This window comes from Mustela putorius, unplaced genomic scaffold, assembly GCF_011764305.1.
Source record: "Mustela putorius furo isolate JIRA1106 unplaced genomic scaffold, ASM1176430v1.1 tig00000421_pilon_pilon_pilon, whole genome shotgun sequence".
NCBI lineage: Eukaryota > Metazoa > Chordata > Mammalia > Carnivora > Mustelidae > Mustela > Mustela putorius.
In genome coordinates, this window is record NW_025421375.1 from 13482022 (window position 1) to 13497927 (window position 15906).

General features: G+C 44.8%; 1 protein-coding gene across 1 annotated transcript in view; it reads right to left on the bottom strand.

The window, feature by feature from the left end:
* Positions 1-2562: 2562 nt before the first annotated feature.
* The window catches only part of MOB3B (MOB kinase activator 3B), a 198079-nt gene continuing 184735 nt past the window's right edge, over positions 2563-15906 (bottom strand). The window contains exon 4 of the mRNA XM_045079681.1: positions 2563-7731. Coding sequence (XP_044935616.1) covers positions 7702-7731 — 30 coding nt within the window. The 3' untranslated portion in view covers positions 2563-7701. The remainder of the gene's footprint in view (positions 7732-15906) is intronic.

Consider the following 15906-nt stretch of genomic DNA (forward strand, 5'->3'; position numbering starts at 1 on the left):
TCTCATAGACAGACTGGGCAGGGTAGGCAGCCCCGTTCCTCACTTCCAGCCAGTGGGAACTTCTACTAGACTTGATCCTTTTAATTTTATTTTTTTTTAAAGATTTTACTTATTTGACAGGCAGAGATTACAAGGAGGCAGAGAGGCAGGCAGAGAGAGAGAGAGAGGGAAGCAGGCTCCCTGTTGAGCAGAGAACCCGATGAGGGACTCGATCCCAGGACCCCGAGATCATGACCTGAGCCGAAGGCAGCGGCTTAACCTACTGAGCCACCCAGGCGCCTGACTTGATCATTTTTAAAGGCCTCCACAACTTTACCAAGATTACCACAGACTCCTATGGGCCAAGAATCTCTGTTGTACTTCACATGATTATACTTCTGATAAGACAAACCCTAAGGAAAATAATTAACCTTTCGGTAAGTATGTAAGTCATAGTTCATGAATTTTCTAAATGCTGCTGCCTCTTTTGGTTATCAGTCCTCCTGCAGTTTTTTAGCAATATCAAGATGTGTACATCACTGTAGAAACCTTATTTGTAACATTGTTTCGGAGTTAATAAACGACTATTCTGTTGATACCTTTCCCGGGTTGTGTTCTGCATAGTTCTTGAAAATGCCTAGACTCTTACTCTTTGCTGATTTGATACTATGTGATGTCATGTCTCAACTGGACTATATGATTTCCCCTGGAGCAGATATTCGACTTAATCTAGTGTGCAGTATTATAATTATAAACTCAAAGTTCATTTATTTATATTTCCTCATTTCATTTTTAATTAATTAAGTACTCGTAATTTGTGCTTGGTTTTTTTGTTCATGAAAACTCAGATGAGGAATGCTGCATAAAAACAATGAGAAGTTTCCATTAACACACTGTGTTCTGCTGAAATCTACGTCACAATGAAAAAATAGAAAAATTGGATAAAAGGTATGATCGTTATAAATGACACTACCACTGCTTTTCAGTGACATTTTTATAATTCTGGTCAACGTAGCAACGAAACTTGCCTGGAAGCAGAGTTGAAGTTAAAGAATTTAAAATAATTGAAAGATTAAATAGATGTAATGATCTGCTTATTGTCCACAAAATATCAATTTTTGCTGTTATTGGGCGGAGGGATTGGAGATATCTGATCTGAATTTATTACCCTCTAAAACAGTTGAATATTTATTATCAGGAATACAATGTAGGTTACTAGAAAGAACACAGTAATATAGCAGGTAGTCAGTATATGTAAGGATCAACCGGAATGGGAGCCTGGGAAACCTACCCGCCCGAGAGGACAATGGTCACTGACAGTCACGGGTCTGGGACACCGCAGGGACTGGGGAAGACATCGGTAAATTGGAGAGACCATGCCCCATCTACATGGGTCAGCCACGTCTAGCTAATTCCTGCCCCACGAGAACAAAAGCCTGGTGTTGCCAGATCTTCTGATTTGTAAGAGGAGCCAGAAATTCTGACTTTTAAGCCTCAAATTTCTCAATTTTTAAATGTTGGCAGCTAGTTAAAAAAAGAAAAACAAACTGTGTTAGTCTAACCAAACGTGCCTGCAGGCCACATTTGGTCCGTGGCCTGCCTCTCTGCCACATCTCCATGTACATTTCAGACAGTGGAACCGAGAAGGCGAACACTTTATATTTGTGCTGGGGTTCCAGAAGCCTCATTCCTCACCCTCTGTCTAGAAATCACCTCATCACAAATAGCTTTTAGAGAATACTCTATCTGTATTCGATTGTTGCTATTAGCAACAGTGGCTATAACTGGAATCACAATTACTCTAAAGTGGCTATAAATGTACTAATAACACGGGACTCCTGGGTGGCTCAGTTGGTTAAGCAGCTGCCTTCGGCTCAGGTCATGATCCCAGCGTCCTGGGATCGAGTCCCACATCGGGCTCCTTGCTCCGCAGGGAGCTTGCTTCTCCCTGACTCTGCCTTTCACTCTGTCTGCCTGTGCTCGCTCAATCTCTCTCTGACAAATAAATAAATAAAAATAAATAAATAAATAAATGTACTAATAACATATAAATAGAATGTATGTATTTGTCTTCCAGATATATTAATATTTTTATGTTTTGCAAAAATAATTATAAGCCATACAGGAACAAATCTAGAAGCAGTTGCAGTTCAGAAATCCTAGGCACAGAACAATTAAATAGAATACTCAGGGTCTTGCAAGGAAGGCGGTGGCAAACCGGAGGTTAACACTCAGGTTTATTTACCTGATTGAAGAACGATTTCTCTAGTCAGGATGTATTGTATTTACATGTGAGGTTGCCATCAAATTTAATACTGAATCCTACTGCAAGAAAAAAGAGGCACAACAGTCCTCTGTGGACAGTTAAACTATATGCAAAATGTTTCTTCCTGGGAAAATCTGAAAAGTATAAAGGAACTTCTATTAGACCACAACTATGCACATGTGTGTTCTCAAACACATTTTGAATTACTTTTTGTAGAAGTAACCATTTTCTTATCATTTACCTGTTCCGAGACCACTGCAAGACGAAAAACGCACCTGTGACAGAAATTAACTGAGCAACACACAAAAAAGAACAGGTGATGGTTATGTGTCTTTTATTTGTGACATTGGGATTCTCAAGCTCACATGAATCGATTTCATAAATATCCTTTCATTTCCTCTTGCTTTTCTAATTGACGTAATTGTGTTAGTTTGTTCTTAGAGTGAAACCCTTAATTTAATCACAAATGGAACTAAAATATACTAAACATTCTTTTTTCTGATGCAATTAGAAAAGATACAGAAAAACCTTGAAATTAGAACACTAACAGCTAGTAACACAGCTTAAATGTCAGATTAGAAATGGACTCTCCCCTCTAAAAGTTACAAAAATCCTTATTTATTCATCAAAAATTTCCTACCCAGAATTGATAACTGCCCAGAGGGAAACAACCTGTTCTAAGTTTTTGGTTGTTGACATACTTTCTAAAGCAGGAAAGAAACTGTCTATTTCCAAAACACTTTGTTTGGCTAATTCTAGGAGAATCACCTATTTTTTTCAAGGACCAAAATGATCCAAACACAAATGATGATGGTATTACCTAAGTAACACATCTGAGCCCTTGTGATTTTGCATTTGTACACATTTCTGGAAGACATGGCTCTACTTGTCCCATGATATTTCTTAGACTCACAGTGTGATACCCACGGGGTGTGGAAGTGATGGAAAGTCGGTGACCACAGGGAATGATGTGCTTCCATTAAGGACCAGATAACGACTCGGCCTACATCACCATGAAAAGATGAGAGGCACTCTCCATCCAAGTCTCTTAATGCTTTGCCAAGAAGGGATTAAAACAAAAGAGCGCAGTCTGATGAGGCCTATTAATGGTAGATATGAAGGCAACTCAGGAAGATAAACCAAAATGGTTGAATATAATATAGACATAGATTTAATGTGGATTAATAGAAAAGAAAATTTATAAAAAGTCTAAAAAACAAGTTGGGACTTAGCAAAGACATGACAGTTTGGAGAAAGCATGTGGTACAACCACTGTTGGTTGCAACCATAATCCACAGAGACATGGAAAGTCTAGTTCAAATGGAGGTGGAGATGTTAGCCACTGAGCAACAGGCTTCCAAATTCTGCCCTTGGAGAGCAGAAGGGAAAGGAGGCTGATGAAAATTACCTGTAATGATTCCCCATTTGCTAACAGTCTTCAAATACTTAATGGATATGCAAATAAGGCTCTCATTTATTATGCTTCATATCCTAGGTAATCCTTGGATCTTTCTTAATGTGAGAGCCTAGGAAAGGTGTGCTGAAACCCAAAGATCTGGCTCAGGTTAAATGGAAGGATTACAGGTGCTGTGAAGTGTTCTGTGGGATACACCGAAGGATGTTGTGGGATGTCTATGCCTGAGGCCGAGGAGAGGAGAGGGAGGTTTTCACCAGGAATGTTACTGATACAGTTTGGGAGGGTAGAAGGAATGGATTAAGAAATCTCCAGAAGTTGCCTCCACTCATCCTAGACGTCAGAAATGAGGAAACACCCCAGGAAGAGAGAATTAACACCGAAGCAGCAGAATCTGACTCTAAATCAGTATTTCTCAAACGTACCTGGTTTTGTTTTTCATTATCATCCTCCTAAGGAACCTTTTAGGAAATTCTTAATCATCCTCATGAAATTTTAATACACATAGACACTTTATACCTACTATGGCCCTTTGAAGGGCCACACCCCCGTTTTATCTAAGATGCCTCCCTGCGTCAAACCCCCCGGCAAAAAACACAATTTTTGTACCCTTGAGCAATCACCTTCAATGAGAATACACACTCTCTAAAATAAACCATGGGTCTGAACTGGAAATCACTGAGAATGGGAGAAAAAAAAATTATATTCAACTCTGGCTACCGGGCCCATACAAATTCTCCTTAGCCAGTACTTCTCCCTTCCCCTTTCCTCTGTTAAGTGGGAAGTTATGAATCCTCTATCATTGCTGTATCATTTAACTGCAATGATTATGATCTTTTGGAGAACCTGGGCCTCTCTGAGAATATTAAGAAAAGAATGCACATTTGCATAGCCTCAACCTCTATAAAATGCGTGCGTGCTGAATTTAAGAGCTTCCTAATGAATTTTTTACCTTTATGATGAATGGGTCAGGTCGACAACACCTGAACTCAGTGGCTAAGCTTCATATCATGAAAAGAGATGACAGACATTATATACTTCCCGACAAATGCAGTAGGAAGAACATATCACTCATGTAGTATTTTTCCTTAAAAAATATGTTTAACTGAGTCTAATAAAGAGGAAACCACCAGGAAAAAAAAAATCCAGATTGTGGAACATTCTACAGAAAACCAGCCTGAAATCCTTAATAATGCCAGTATCATACACACACACACGCGCGCACGCACGCATGCACACACGCACACACGCACAGCATCACCACCCAGCACCACCACACCACACCCATACATACCTAACAAAAGAACTCTAACCCATTAACTAAAAAGAATGACAACAAATGCCACGTGTGATTCCTAACTGGATCCTGGATAAACAACAACAATTAAAAAGCTATAAACATTTTGGGGGCAAATGACAAAGTATTTTAAAGTTTTATGATGTCTGCAACATACTTTGAAATGGTTCAGCAATCAGAATGTATAGTTACAGAGAAAAAGAGAAAATATATGGAGAAAGTCAAGAATTTTAAAAATGTTAACAATTGATGCATGGACGTGAAAGGGACATGGACGTTCATTGTAATCTTTTTGAAATTTCCACTTTGAAATGTCTTTAAAAAAAAAAAAAGTGAATCCATGTGTTACCCAGCTAAAAAAAAAAAGTAGTGGGAAATGAGGGAGAGCTCCTCAGGTGAGGAGGAGGAAGCAGGTCAGGCTCAGACCCAGAAAGCCGAAGGGGACCAGGCCACTGCCAGGGGCTCAGCTTCCCCCTTTGCAATGAGATGTACTTAGGATGTCATCAGGTCAAAGAGATGAAAATTACCTGTAATGATTCTCTTTAGAATTTGCCAAACAAAGTTCTGCAGGACTAGGAATACTCTAATTAAAAAATAAGAGTGGTTTGCCAGAACTCATCCTAGAAGAGCTGATGAATGCAATTAGAAATATAACCGGGAGGAAATGGTGCCAAGAAGCTTAAAAATATTTGGTCTTTTAAATTGAATGGCAATTTCATATGCACAAACAGTCAATAGAAAAGAACCTTAAAATGAATTAATAACGAATGTCTTCAGAGTCCAGCAACCTGCTTGATCAGACATCACTGAAACGCAGGAACATGGTCAACTTTTTAATGCAAAAACCCTGTGGTTTTCCATGGCGGCAGAACTTCGGAGTTCCTCCTAGGGCATGGGCTCCACCCTGTCATCTCTCTGTCCCTCCGTTCCACTTCCCCACGCAGTACTGACTGCGTGTTGCATAGGCTGGGGAAGAGGGCGTCTTGTTTCTTTGTTCTCTGGATCCTTAGGACGGTCAGGCGTTTTTTCAGCCAAAAATGAGGCTGAGAAGAATCCTAGTTTATCTTATTCTCTCAGAGTTACTTAGGAAGCCAAAACAGGGGAGAGGGTATGTTGGATGTTGACCAGAGCACAAGATGGAAAGAGGTAGCAGCACTTGGATTCCGTGAGACGACTTGGACAAGGCGGGAAGCGAAGGTCGCTTTGCTGGGTCAGGGCAGGGTGCCACGGTGCCCCGACAGTCAGCCCTTTCTTTGGACAAGGAAAGATTTCACACTTTCTAGGCTCCTGTGGCAGCCACGAACAGCTTTAACACGTGACATATAATGAAGCGAAATCGGAGTTGTTTAGGGATGTTTTAATCGGTATTACATTAAAGTACACGAATACATTCTTATCTACTTCCCTCCACCAACTGCTGTTTTGTCAAATTCGAAGGATCCCTGGGAGTATCATGACCCCCTCGTGACAGGCTCTCGGGACCTCCACCAGGTTTGCGAATGAAGCAGAGAAGGCCACGTTTCTTCAGCGAAGACTCACTTGGGTTTCAAAAGGCAGGATGTGGCACAGACTGTGCTCTTCTGTTGACTGGAATGGGAAAACTGGGAAGGAATGGAAGAAGGAAGTTAGCTCCAGGGCCACTGTTCCCTTGGCAACGGTGGCACAATCCTACAGGCAGAAATTAATTTTGTGACCCAACACAATCCAGCCGAGGGAGAGTGGGGGACGTGTAGCGGAAAGGAAAGAAAACACAGGCTGGACCTGGATGTAGGTGCTCAGAGGGCCAGCTGGGGAGGCTACGAGCCAATGAACCAGCTGTCTGAGTTAAGCGCACCAAATAAGCAATTGCACTTCTGTTTTGTTTTTTTTCTTTTCACTCAAATTTTCATATTTTGTGGAGACAGCCACAACTCCCTCCCCTTTGGTCAAGAACAAACGCTGCACGAATCTGTCTGGCTCAGGGCTTCTGCGGATCGTTCCTGGTCATTTACAACTTCCTTTTCTTCCTCTCTTCTGGGAAACAGGAAGGAAATACCTTGACTAGAAAAGACAAGGAATGGTGTGGTTGTAAAAAGCACATTCTGTTCAGAGTTAACTGGTAATGCGTCAGCTTTCTGCTAGCGACCGGTTTCCCCGCTGTCGTTAAGGTTTGATTGGGGTCATGGAGTGGGAAACTGTTTTGAGGCTGTGGGGTGGGTTTCAGATCGCTCCTGGCTCGGGGTCCTGTGCAAAGGTAAACCACTGAATCAGATCAGGGCAGGAGCTTTGGAAAGGAAGGTTTGTTATAGAAAAATTCGCTGCTCATCCAGAGTTCCAAAATCCCCCCGGTACTTAGAAACCATGTTACAGAAAAGTCGGCCAGCTGACAAGACAGAGTGGGAAAGTACAAGTAAGTGTCTCAGTCTCAAAACCTGAATTCCAGTAAAGCTTAGGCGGCAGGTCCCAGCAGAGCTGCGACGTGCCTGTTAAGTGCAGAGGCTTTCTGGGGGCAACTGAGAGCCAGAAGGGGCAAGGGACAGTCCTTCTTGCACGCTGTGGTTGGACAGGTCCACCGGTCGTGGCTAGCAGCACTCAGAGGGTTAAGAGCACACGGGGTGAGTGGGGATCGTCTCTCAGGAATCATGGCTCATCTTCACCTCTCGGGCTCCTGGAAGTAGGCGTGCCATTTCAGCCAGGGACGGCTCCCTGCTTGGGACTCCTGGAGGAAAGAGCTTTCCTCTGTCTTCCGAAGGCAAGGCCGGGGCGTTAGTGACACATTCTGCTCGTCATCTCTTTCTGGAAAGCAGTGAGAGAGGGATGGTTAGGAGTAACAATAAGCAAGGCCTTGCTGAAGGATTCTAAAAATACCCTCACAACCTCAGGAGCCTTTGAACAAGGACTTGCCAGCACGGCCCATGGACAAGGCTCAGCATGGACATGAGTTCCATTTGGTCTGCAAGTTTGGGTTTGGGGTTTTTGTCCTGATCAAGCAATGTTAAAAATAACAACAAACCAAAACATTTGGCTAACTTGCCGAAACTCCAGGTTATTCACTCCCCCTCCCCCCCAAATCCCAAGATTTGGAGCCACTGGACAGCTGGAGTTGAAGAACGGCTGTCCTCTTCAGATAGAGACGTGCTCTCCAGTTGGTCCCAGTCCCCACGACTCCCAGCTGTCTCCCCAACAGGAGCCAAGTATCACTTATTGATGGATGCGATCATTGGATTTAGACTGCTGTTTTTCTTACAGAAGAGAATAGTTTCTCTTTTCCCACTGGGTGGCTCAGTGGGTTAAGCCTCTGCCTTCGGCTCAGGTCGTAGTTCCCGGGTCCTGGGATGGAGCCCCGTATCAGCTTTCTGCTTGCTAGGGAGTCTGCTTCCTCCTCTCTCTCTCTGCCTGCCTCTCTGCCTACTTGTGATCTCTCTGTCAAATACATAAATAAAATCTTAAAAAAAAAAAACATAAAGGATAGCATAAGTGGGTATAAGACAAAGGAAATGGGAGGGAGGACTTTTCTGAATGCGCATGAATACACCAGCGCAGCCGACCCGCTCCCACCTGGCCTTTCCCTCATCTCCATCACCTGCTTGGCTCCTGTGAGGATCTGCAGACCGCAAATGTGCCATCTTTTCTCTATCTCTGGACCGCTGCAGAGGTGAGACTCTTGCCGGTGGCATGCTCCTCCCCTCTCTGCCCTCCTGAACTTGTGTGACTGCCATTCATTTCCCCAGCTCAGGCAAGAGGACTTTCAGGATGCCTGGAAGGCCCTCCGCTGTTCCTGCCCCCCACACTGTGGAGTTCACCGCTTCTTCCACCGGGGCCAGCCTGGAGTCTTGCTTACAGTGAGCTGGTTTATGTGTGTGTGTGGGGGGGGTGTGCGCACGCGCGCACACGGACCGTGGGCATGTCTGCGGGCCCTACTAGACAGTGAGTTACCGTGTGTCAAGAAAAGGAATCCTCATGGGCTCACCACATGTGCACTCGTCTTGTCTCCCCTGCCCCAAAACAGTGCCCGGCACAGGACGGCCACTCTGTTTTCAGCTCCAAGAACAGTTGGGGGGCAGGCTGGGAAGGAGCCCTGTGCCAGGCAGCGCCCGGGGGGACACGCTTAACATGATTTTATGTAGATGAATGAGCTGCTTGCAAGTGCCACCTCCCGCAGAGCCAATGCAGCTGCCCCCTCTCTCCCATGCTCACCCTGGATCACCCCAGCCCATGGAAGAGAAAACATGGGAGCACAAGGAGTTGGAGAACAGGAGTACCCAGGTGCTTAGAGACTCTATCAGAAAACCAGACCAATGTGTGGGTTAAAGAAATGACAGAATATACATGGCATATTCTAGGCACTTTTCCATCCTTGTAATATTATTAAACACAGGCAATCACATACAAATACATATACTGGAACACGAAATGACCATTTCCTTCTCATGACTTGTACTATGTGCCAGGTGCCTGGGAGAGGAGGTTGCTGTCTGCAAGGAGCTACAGTCCGTCAGAGAGAAAGAAATGTGGATCACTAGAAGGCACACTAAAAGACAAGACACAAATGCAAGTATCTGGAGGAAGGGAGACCACGAGGCATGGTAGCTCCAAGTTTCAGCCACTGTTAGAACCCACTTCTGCCGTCTTTACCTACCCATATGACTGCCCTGAGTCTTCGGGTCTTAGCAGACTTGCCTTTTCTTTAGGGATCCCCTCCCTAGGCTCTGAGATAGGGCATATCCCTCTTTCTTGCCTTTCATAGCACCATTCTTCACACCTGGAATAGCCCATTATTTCTTTCATTCCTGCTTCCCGGTCATTCCATTTTAGATCCTGTATGACCCACAAAGGAAGGGGCGTGTCTGTTCTATTCCCAGTATTTGGCAACTGATATTTAATAGATGTTTGTTTAATGAAGCAATGAATGGGCCCTCAGTCTCCTCATCTGTGAAATGGAACAGTGAAACTACCCAAGAAGGTGACCGGGAAGGTTAAAAGTATTAAGATACGTCCAGACTTGATGCACATTCATTCTTTCCCCTCAGAAACACATACACGGCAACAATCACTTCATGCCACGGCAAGAAGGGGCTTCTGAAGACCTCCCTGATGATATATCCATTTAGATGGACCCCAAAATTTAAAGAAGGAGTCAGATGATGTGAGGTGGGGAGAAAAGGACTAGATACCCGGGAGGGGCGGGGGGGGAGAGTGGCCAAGGCAGAGCCCTCCGTGGTCTGGTGTTGCTGTGGCTGGAGCAGAGGAGCCAGGCCAGGAGCGAGGTGTGCGTTGGAGAGACAGGTAAACACACATGCCCAAACACAGACCCATGCTCCTGGTGTGAGGACTGGAAAGGAACGTGGACAATCTTAAAATGAATTTGCTGTCCCTTTGATAAGCTTCCAAAAGTCCTCCTGCTTTTGGTTAAGCTTTGACGACAAAGATGGGGAAAATAAAGTGGGAGCGCACATGTGCACATGTGCGTGAGTATTTGAGTCAGTGAGAGAGACCGGTGGCCAGGGAGAGATCACGGGCTGAACACGATTTGGCTTCATAACTAATTCTGTCCTGATTTGTAATGGGTTACTACTCTGGGAAAGAAAGGAACTAGCATCTGTGAGGCACCTCTGAGGTGCCAGGCGCTTGGTGGGGGCAAGGGGAGGTGTTACGTCATCACCTCTGTAAAACTCTCAGAGAAGGAACTATGACTCCGTTGGACAGCAGAGGCATCCAGGCTGCAGAGCTGAAGGGACCTGCTCGAGTCAAACAGGGAAGCTGCAGAGCCTGACCAGTAACATTCACTTCCATCCAACAAAGCACAGCTCTCCCTTGGTCCCAGTGTCCCTCAGAGCTCTGCAGAGATCCCATTCCCATAACTCTTACACGAACACTGTGAAACAAGACTGGTTGTGCTCATTGAAACAGGCTCGGAGACAGAGAGTATCTTCTCAAAGTCACACAGAGAGGGGCGGGGGTGGGACTTAAACTCAGGTCTAACCAAAGACAAAGGCCAGCTCTTTCCACTTACACCAAGTGATCTGTGGTTGAAAGCCTCTGAGACATTCTTGAGAAGATACACTCAGATGGTACTGATGTACATTAATTGACATATATTCATTATAAATGGTTGCAGTTATTCCCAGATTTTCAAAATGATGAAGATATGTTTTCATTACCCAGATGGATGCCACTTGGAATTACGGGTGCACTGAGTAAATACTGAAACAGTTATGCCACTAGAAATATGGAAGAGTTAAGCAGACACAGACACACACACACAGACACACATACACAAGGGAGCACTTTGATAGAGGACATGGGACTTAATGAAAGCCACTGACTTAAGTCTGTGAGAAGCCAGGACTGGTGCTTTCCTCACTGCAAATGCTTTCTCGCCTCCAAATGAAGGAGAAAAACTGTCTACTGGAATGTCTCCTAACATTCTTACAGGGAAAGAATGGCTGGAAGAGCAGACCAGGAATTCCCAGATCCTTCCGTGTGAGGACAGCTAGACCCACTCTTCAAAGCTGTATTCTAGCACGTTCCCACTGGGTGGTGCAAATGAGCTGGGTAAGAAATATCTGGCGCTTGTGGGAAAAACTCCAAACCAAAAAGCTGGCCAATATTGTCTTCCAAAGCTTTCGTCATCATCAAAGCCCTCCCGAAGGCACCTAGCAGAACCAAACACATTCCTTCTTATCCCGGAGAGTGGCCTAAACAACATCTACCCAGGCTGTTCTTAAAGAATGAGTTTGCAGTTGTTGGAGTGATCGAAGTGTAACGTGTATTAAGGCAGACCACTGAAGAATGCCAGAAATGCTCAAAAAGCTTCTCCAGAGATGATGAGAATTTTCTGAGACAGGTTCATAGGGACTGTATTTAGCTTGTCTAGGAAGATGTTTTTAAGCACCTGCATTAAAAAAAAAAAAAAAAAAAAATCCGTCCTTAATAAGGAAAGGAGTAAGAAGGAAAAGCTGGGTTTTGTTTGGCTCACCCAGTATTATTTGCTTTAAAGTAAGGAAGTAATTGATTTTGTAAAGTCCCCGGTTCCCCACTGTCAACAGAACAAATTCCTTACTCCAGGGCCTGGCAAACAAAGCTGTTCACAACAGAGACTGGTGCCCTCTGCTCACCTCCTGTTGAACCCCACCCACTCGCAAACTACCCCCCCCCCCACTGCTGCAAACTGGACTGCTCCCCTGTTTTCCACAGGACACAGTCTCTTAAGGTTTCTAATAGTTTTTCTAGCTGTTCCTTCTATCTGGGAAATGCTTTCTGCTCTTCTGTGCCTGGCAAATACTGACATCCTTCAAGATCCAACTGTCAGCTCCCAGAAAGGATTCATTAGCAAGCTGCTCAGTTTTTCCCATTGCGCACACACACCGTATCACTTTCTACCAGCACTGGAATTCATCATTAAGTTTTTGCCTGAATCCGAGAAGACCCTTACAACGTTGTTATATATTAGGATGTGATGGAAATATTTTGGTCAAGTCATTGAACAGTATATACAGTTTGATATAATTATTTTGGGAAAAAATAGAAACAAAATATGAGTCCACTGGGATGAGTTTATCTCTGGGTGAATGAAATGATGTATGTTTTCTCTTCCTGACACCTGCCTTTAGCAAATCCTCTTGGATTTTGAGATTTTTCTTTTTTTTTTAGTGAGTGGATGTCCCCCATTTGTTTTTTGTTTTTTAAAGATTTTATTTATTTATTTGACAGTCAGAGATTACAAGTAGGCAGAGAGGCAGGCAGAGAGAGAGGAGGAAGCAGGCTCCCTGCCAAGCAGAGAGCCCAATGCGGGGCTCCATCCCAGGACCCTGGGATCATGACCTGAGCCGAAGGCAGAGGCTTTAACCCACTGAGCCACCCAGGCGCCCGGATTTTGAGATATTTTTAATACATATGTAATTTTTTTTCCTAAGAAAATAAGCTCCAGTAATTAAAAAAAAAAATAGAAGTAGACCAAACCTCCAAATTGAAATCTTAGTTTTAAAAATAAAGTTAAAATGACTTTTGGCTACTTTTGTGTGGAAAGGGGGTGGTGGATGAAATCGGCATGTCTACATAAGATATTCAAGCTCTTCTGTTCTAAACATTTTCAAACTGAAATACAGATATTTCTTAGCTATTACATTAAGTGTTTGATATCTGTAGGACAAACGTAATGTACTCTGAAAGTCTAAACTTAGTCTTATCTGTCAGTTTACCCATTGTTAGAACTGGTAGTGGAGGGCAGGGAGAAGGTGGTCACAAAGAGAAGTAAAATGACTTACTTTAGGTCCCACAAGTAATTTCTAACCCAGCCATGGCTACCAAAGTCCAACTGACTCTTAGCTTACTGCACAACCCATCATACATTTTAGTGATCTACTTTGCACATAAAATAAAGGGAAAACATTGATGAACACTAGGTGTCAGTCATCATGCTGCACAGCAATTTTACTAACTTAACATTAGAAACCAGAAAACAAGCTCCAAAAAGATGGTGGCATGATCATAGAATCACCGACCACAGCTGCCGCCAGGAGGACACTTGGGTATTGTCTAGTCTAAGACCTTTACTTCAGAGACTCAAAACCCAGATCACGAGAGTGGTGCTTAGCCACCTGAGGGGGTAAAATAATTCGTGGCAGAGCTCGCCCCCCTGGCCTGTGGGCTCTGGACACTTGACATTGATCTGAGAGAGGCATTTGTGTAAGCAAAGGTGTCTGGGAGTTGGCTCAGTGTGATGCACATGGGGTAAAACCCATCCTGCGCTACTGGCTCAACGATACTCCTTCAGCAGCTCTGCAAAGTTTTCAAACTAAGTCCCAATTCTAGCGATCAATGCTCCTCTTGACCTGGACCCTCAATCTCTCTGCTGCCTTGTCACTCCCCAGCTCTCCTTCTCTCCTGTTGAATCCATGGCATCCAGGGATCTCTCGTGTATGTGCTTTATTCATTCCTCTTTCCCCAGAACACCTTTCTCCCAACTCCAACATCCTTCATGGCTCTTGGGCAGTGTGGTCCTCTTGAGGGACACCTTCCCCTACATTCCTCCTCACCCTGACCCCAGGGAGGTCTTTGGTGTTGTACTTCTGGTTTCCCAGAGTGGCCGTCCTACCCTTCACCATTGTTCTCCGACAGTTTATTTCTTCCCGGGCTCCAGCACAGGGCTGCCACTGAAGAGATGATCCCCATCTCGGGTCTGTTTGGACCCTGGTGCACTAGCCCAGACACATACCAGGTGCTGGAAAAATATTTAATTAAACTAAAATCCAATAAAGAAAAAACAATGATTAGGTCTACAGACCCAATAAAATGAGTGGTGGAGGGAAAAACGCCTTGGATACTTACTATGGCAGAGGCACTTACGTTTAGTTTGTGGACTTCTTTTCAAAACTCTGTGAAGTAGGCACTGCTTTTCTACTACATGGATGAGGAAAAGGAGAACTGACACACTTGCCCATGTTCACAGGCGGGAGAATCAGGATTTGCACCCGGGTGGACTCAAGAACAAAAATAAGCCAACAAACTAAAAACATACTGTTCCCATCACTCCACGGGGGTGAGAAAGAAAAGCAGTGAGGCCTTTTGTTTTTCTAGCTTTTTAACATGTATTAGGAGGAGAGGTGTAGAACCACGGTTCTCCTGAAGTCTATTGTTTTAAATTCCCCAACTCTGCTAATTCTGAGAAACAAGGAGGAGGAGGAAGAAATATTGGAAACAAAACTGAGGAAGAAGGGGAGCACAGAGAGGAAGGTGGGTGTTGAAGCTCCAGAGTGTGGTCAGGAGAGAACACTGGGCTAAAAACTTCCTAGAGGGGCGCCTCGGTGGCTCAGTGCATTAAAGCCTCTGCCTTCGGCTCGTGACATGATCCCAGGGTCCTGGGATCGAGCCCCGGATCGAGCCCCCATCGTGCTCTCTGCTCAGCGGGGAGTCTGCTTCCCCCCCCCCACCCCCACCCCCTGCCTGCCTCTTTGCCTGCTTGTGCTCTCTGTGTGTCAAATAAATAAATAAAATCTTTAAAAAAATAAAAAATAAAAACTTTCTGGAAACGATCTTTATGGAAACAACGCCCCCCCCGCCCCCAGCCCCGGCCACTATTAAAAACCCAATGACTTCAAATGGGGTAGTTGAAATACACAACTTAGTGTTAGAGTTGGCCCTAAGAGGACAGTAAACTGCCTCCCAGCTAAAAGCGCTGCAGCACGTGTGCGCATATACCACACACACACACACACACACTTGTGCACATACAAGCACACACAAGGGCGCACTTGCCTTTTCCAGTACCGGAGCTTCGTTCACACCTTTAAAAGACAGTATGTTAAGGTGTGGGTTGCTGAAAGAACACCAAGGAACGGTGAGCCCACCAGGCTGACGCCAGCAGGTGTGGTGCTCCCTGCCCACTCCCCCCCAACGCCCAGCAGCAAGCCCTCCCTCCCCGCCCAGTGACACGCCCTGGGTTGGAACATGGACACTCCAGGCCTCTCATCAGCCCCCGTCTCCTCCAAGAGAGACTTGGGAACCTGGTTAGAAGCAGCATGAAGTATGGGGACAGCATCTCTGGCTGGGCTAGAGGGTGAGGGTATGGGGAACAGATCGGGAAGAACTTCCTTCCCAACAGGGAGGCTGGGCCTTCGGCGGGTGTTGGCCGGGTCAAAAAGAAAGCTTTCTGCCATGGCTTTCATCCTGCAAATGCCATTTTTTAAGAGACTTGAAAACCTCCAAGTTGTATCCATATTATCCATTGGTTTCTTTTGTTATTGACTATTTTTTCTTCCCCTAAAAAGTGGGTGGTTTGAAAATGTTCACCGTCTCGAAAATTTTATTTCTCTGAGAGTCTTGTCCCTTTCCCTCCTCCGTTCCAAACAACTGTGTTGGTGGTGTCTGCGCCAGGATTGCCCCAGAACCACAGTAATTCCCCTGCCCCTCTAGGGTCCCCAACTCCTGCCAACACCCATTTCCCTCAGGTCATGCAGCTACCAGGTCAAG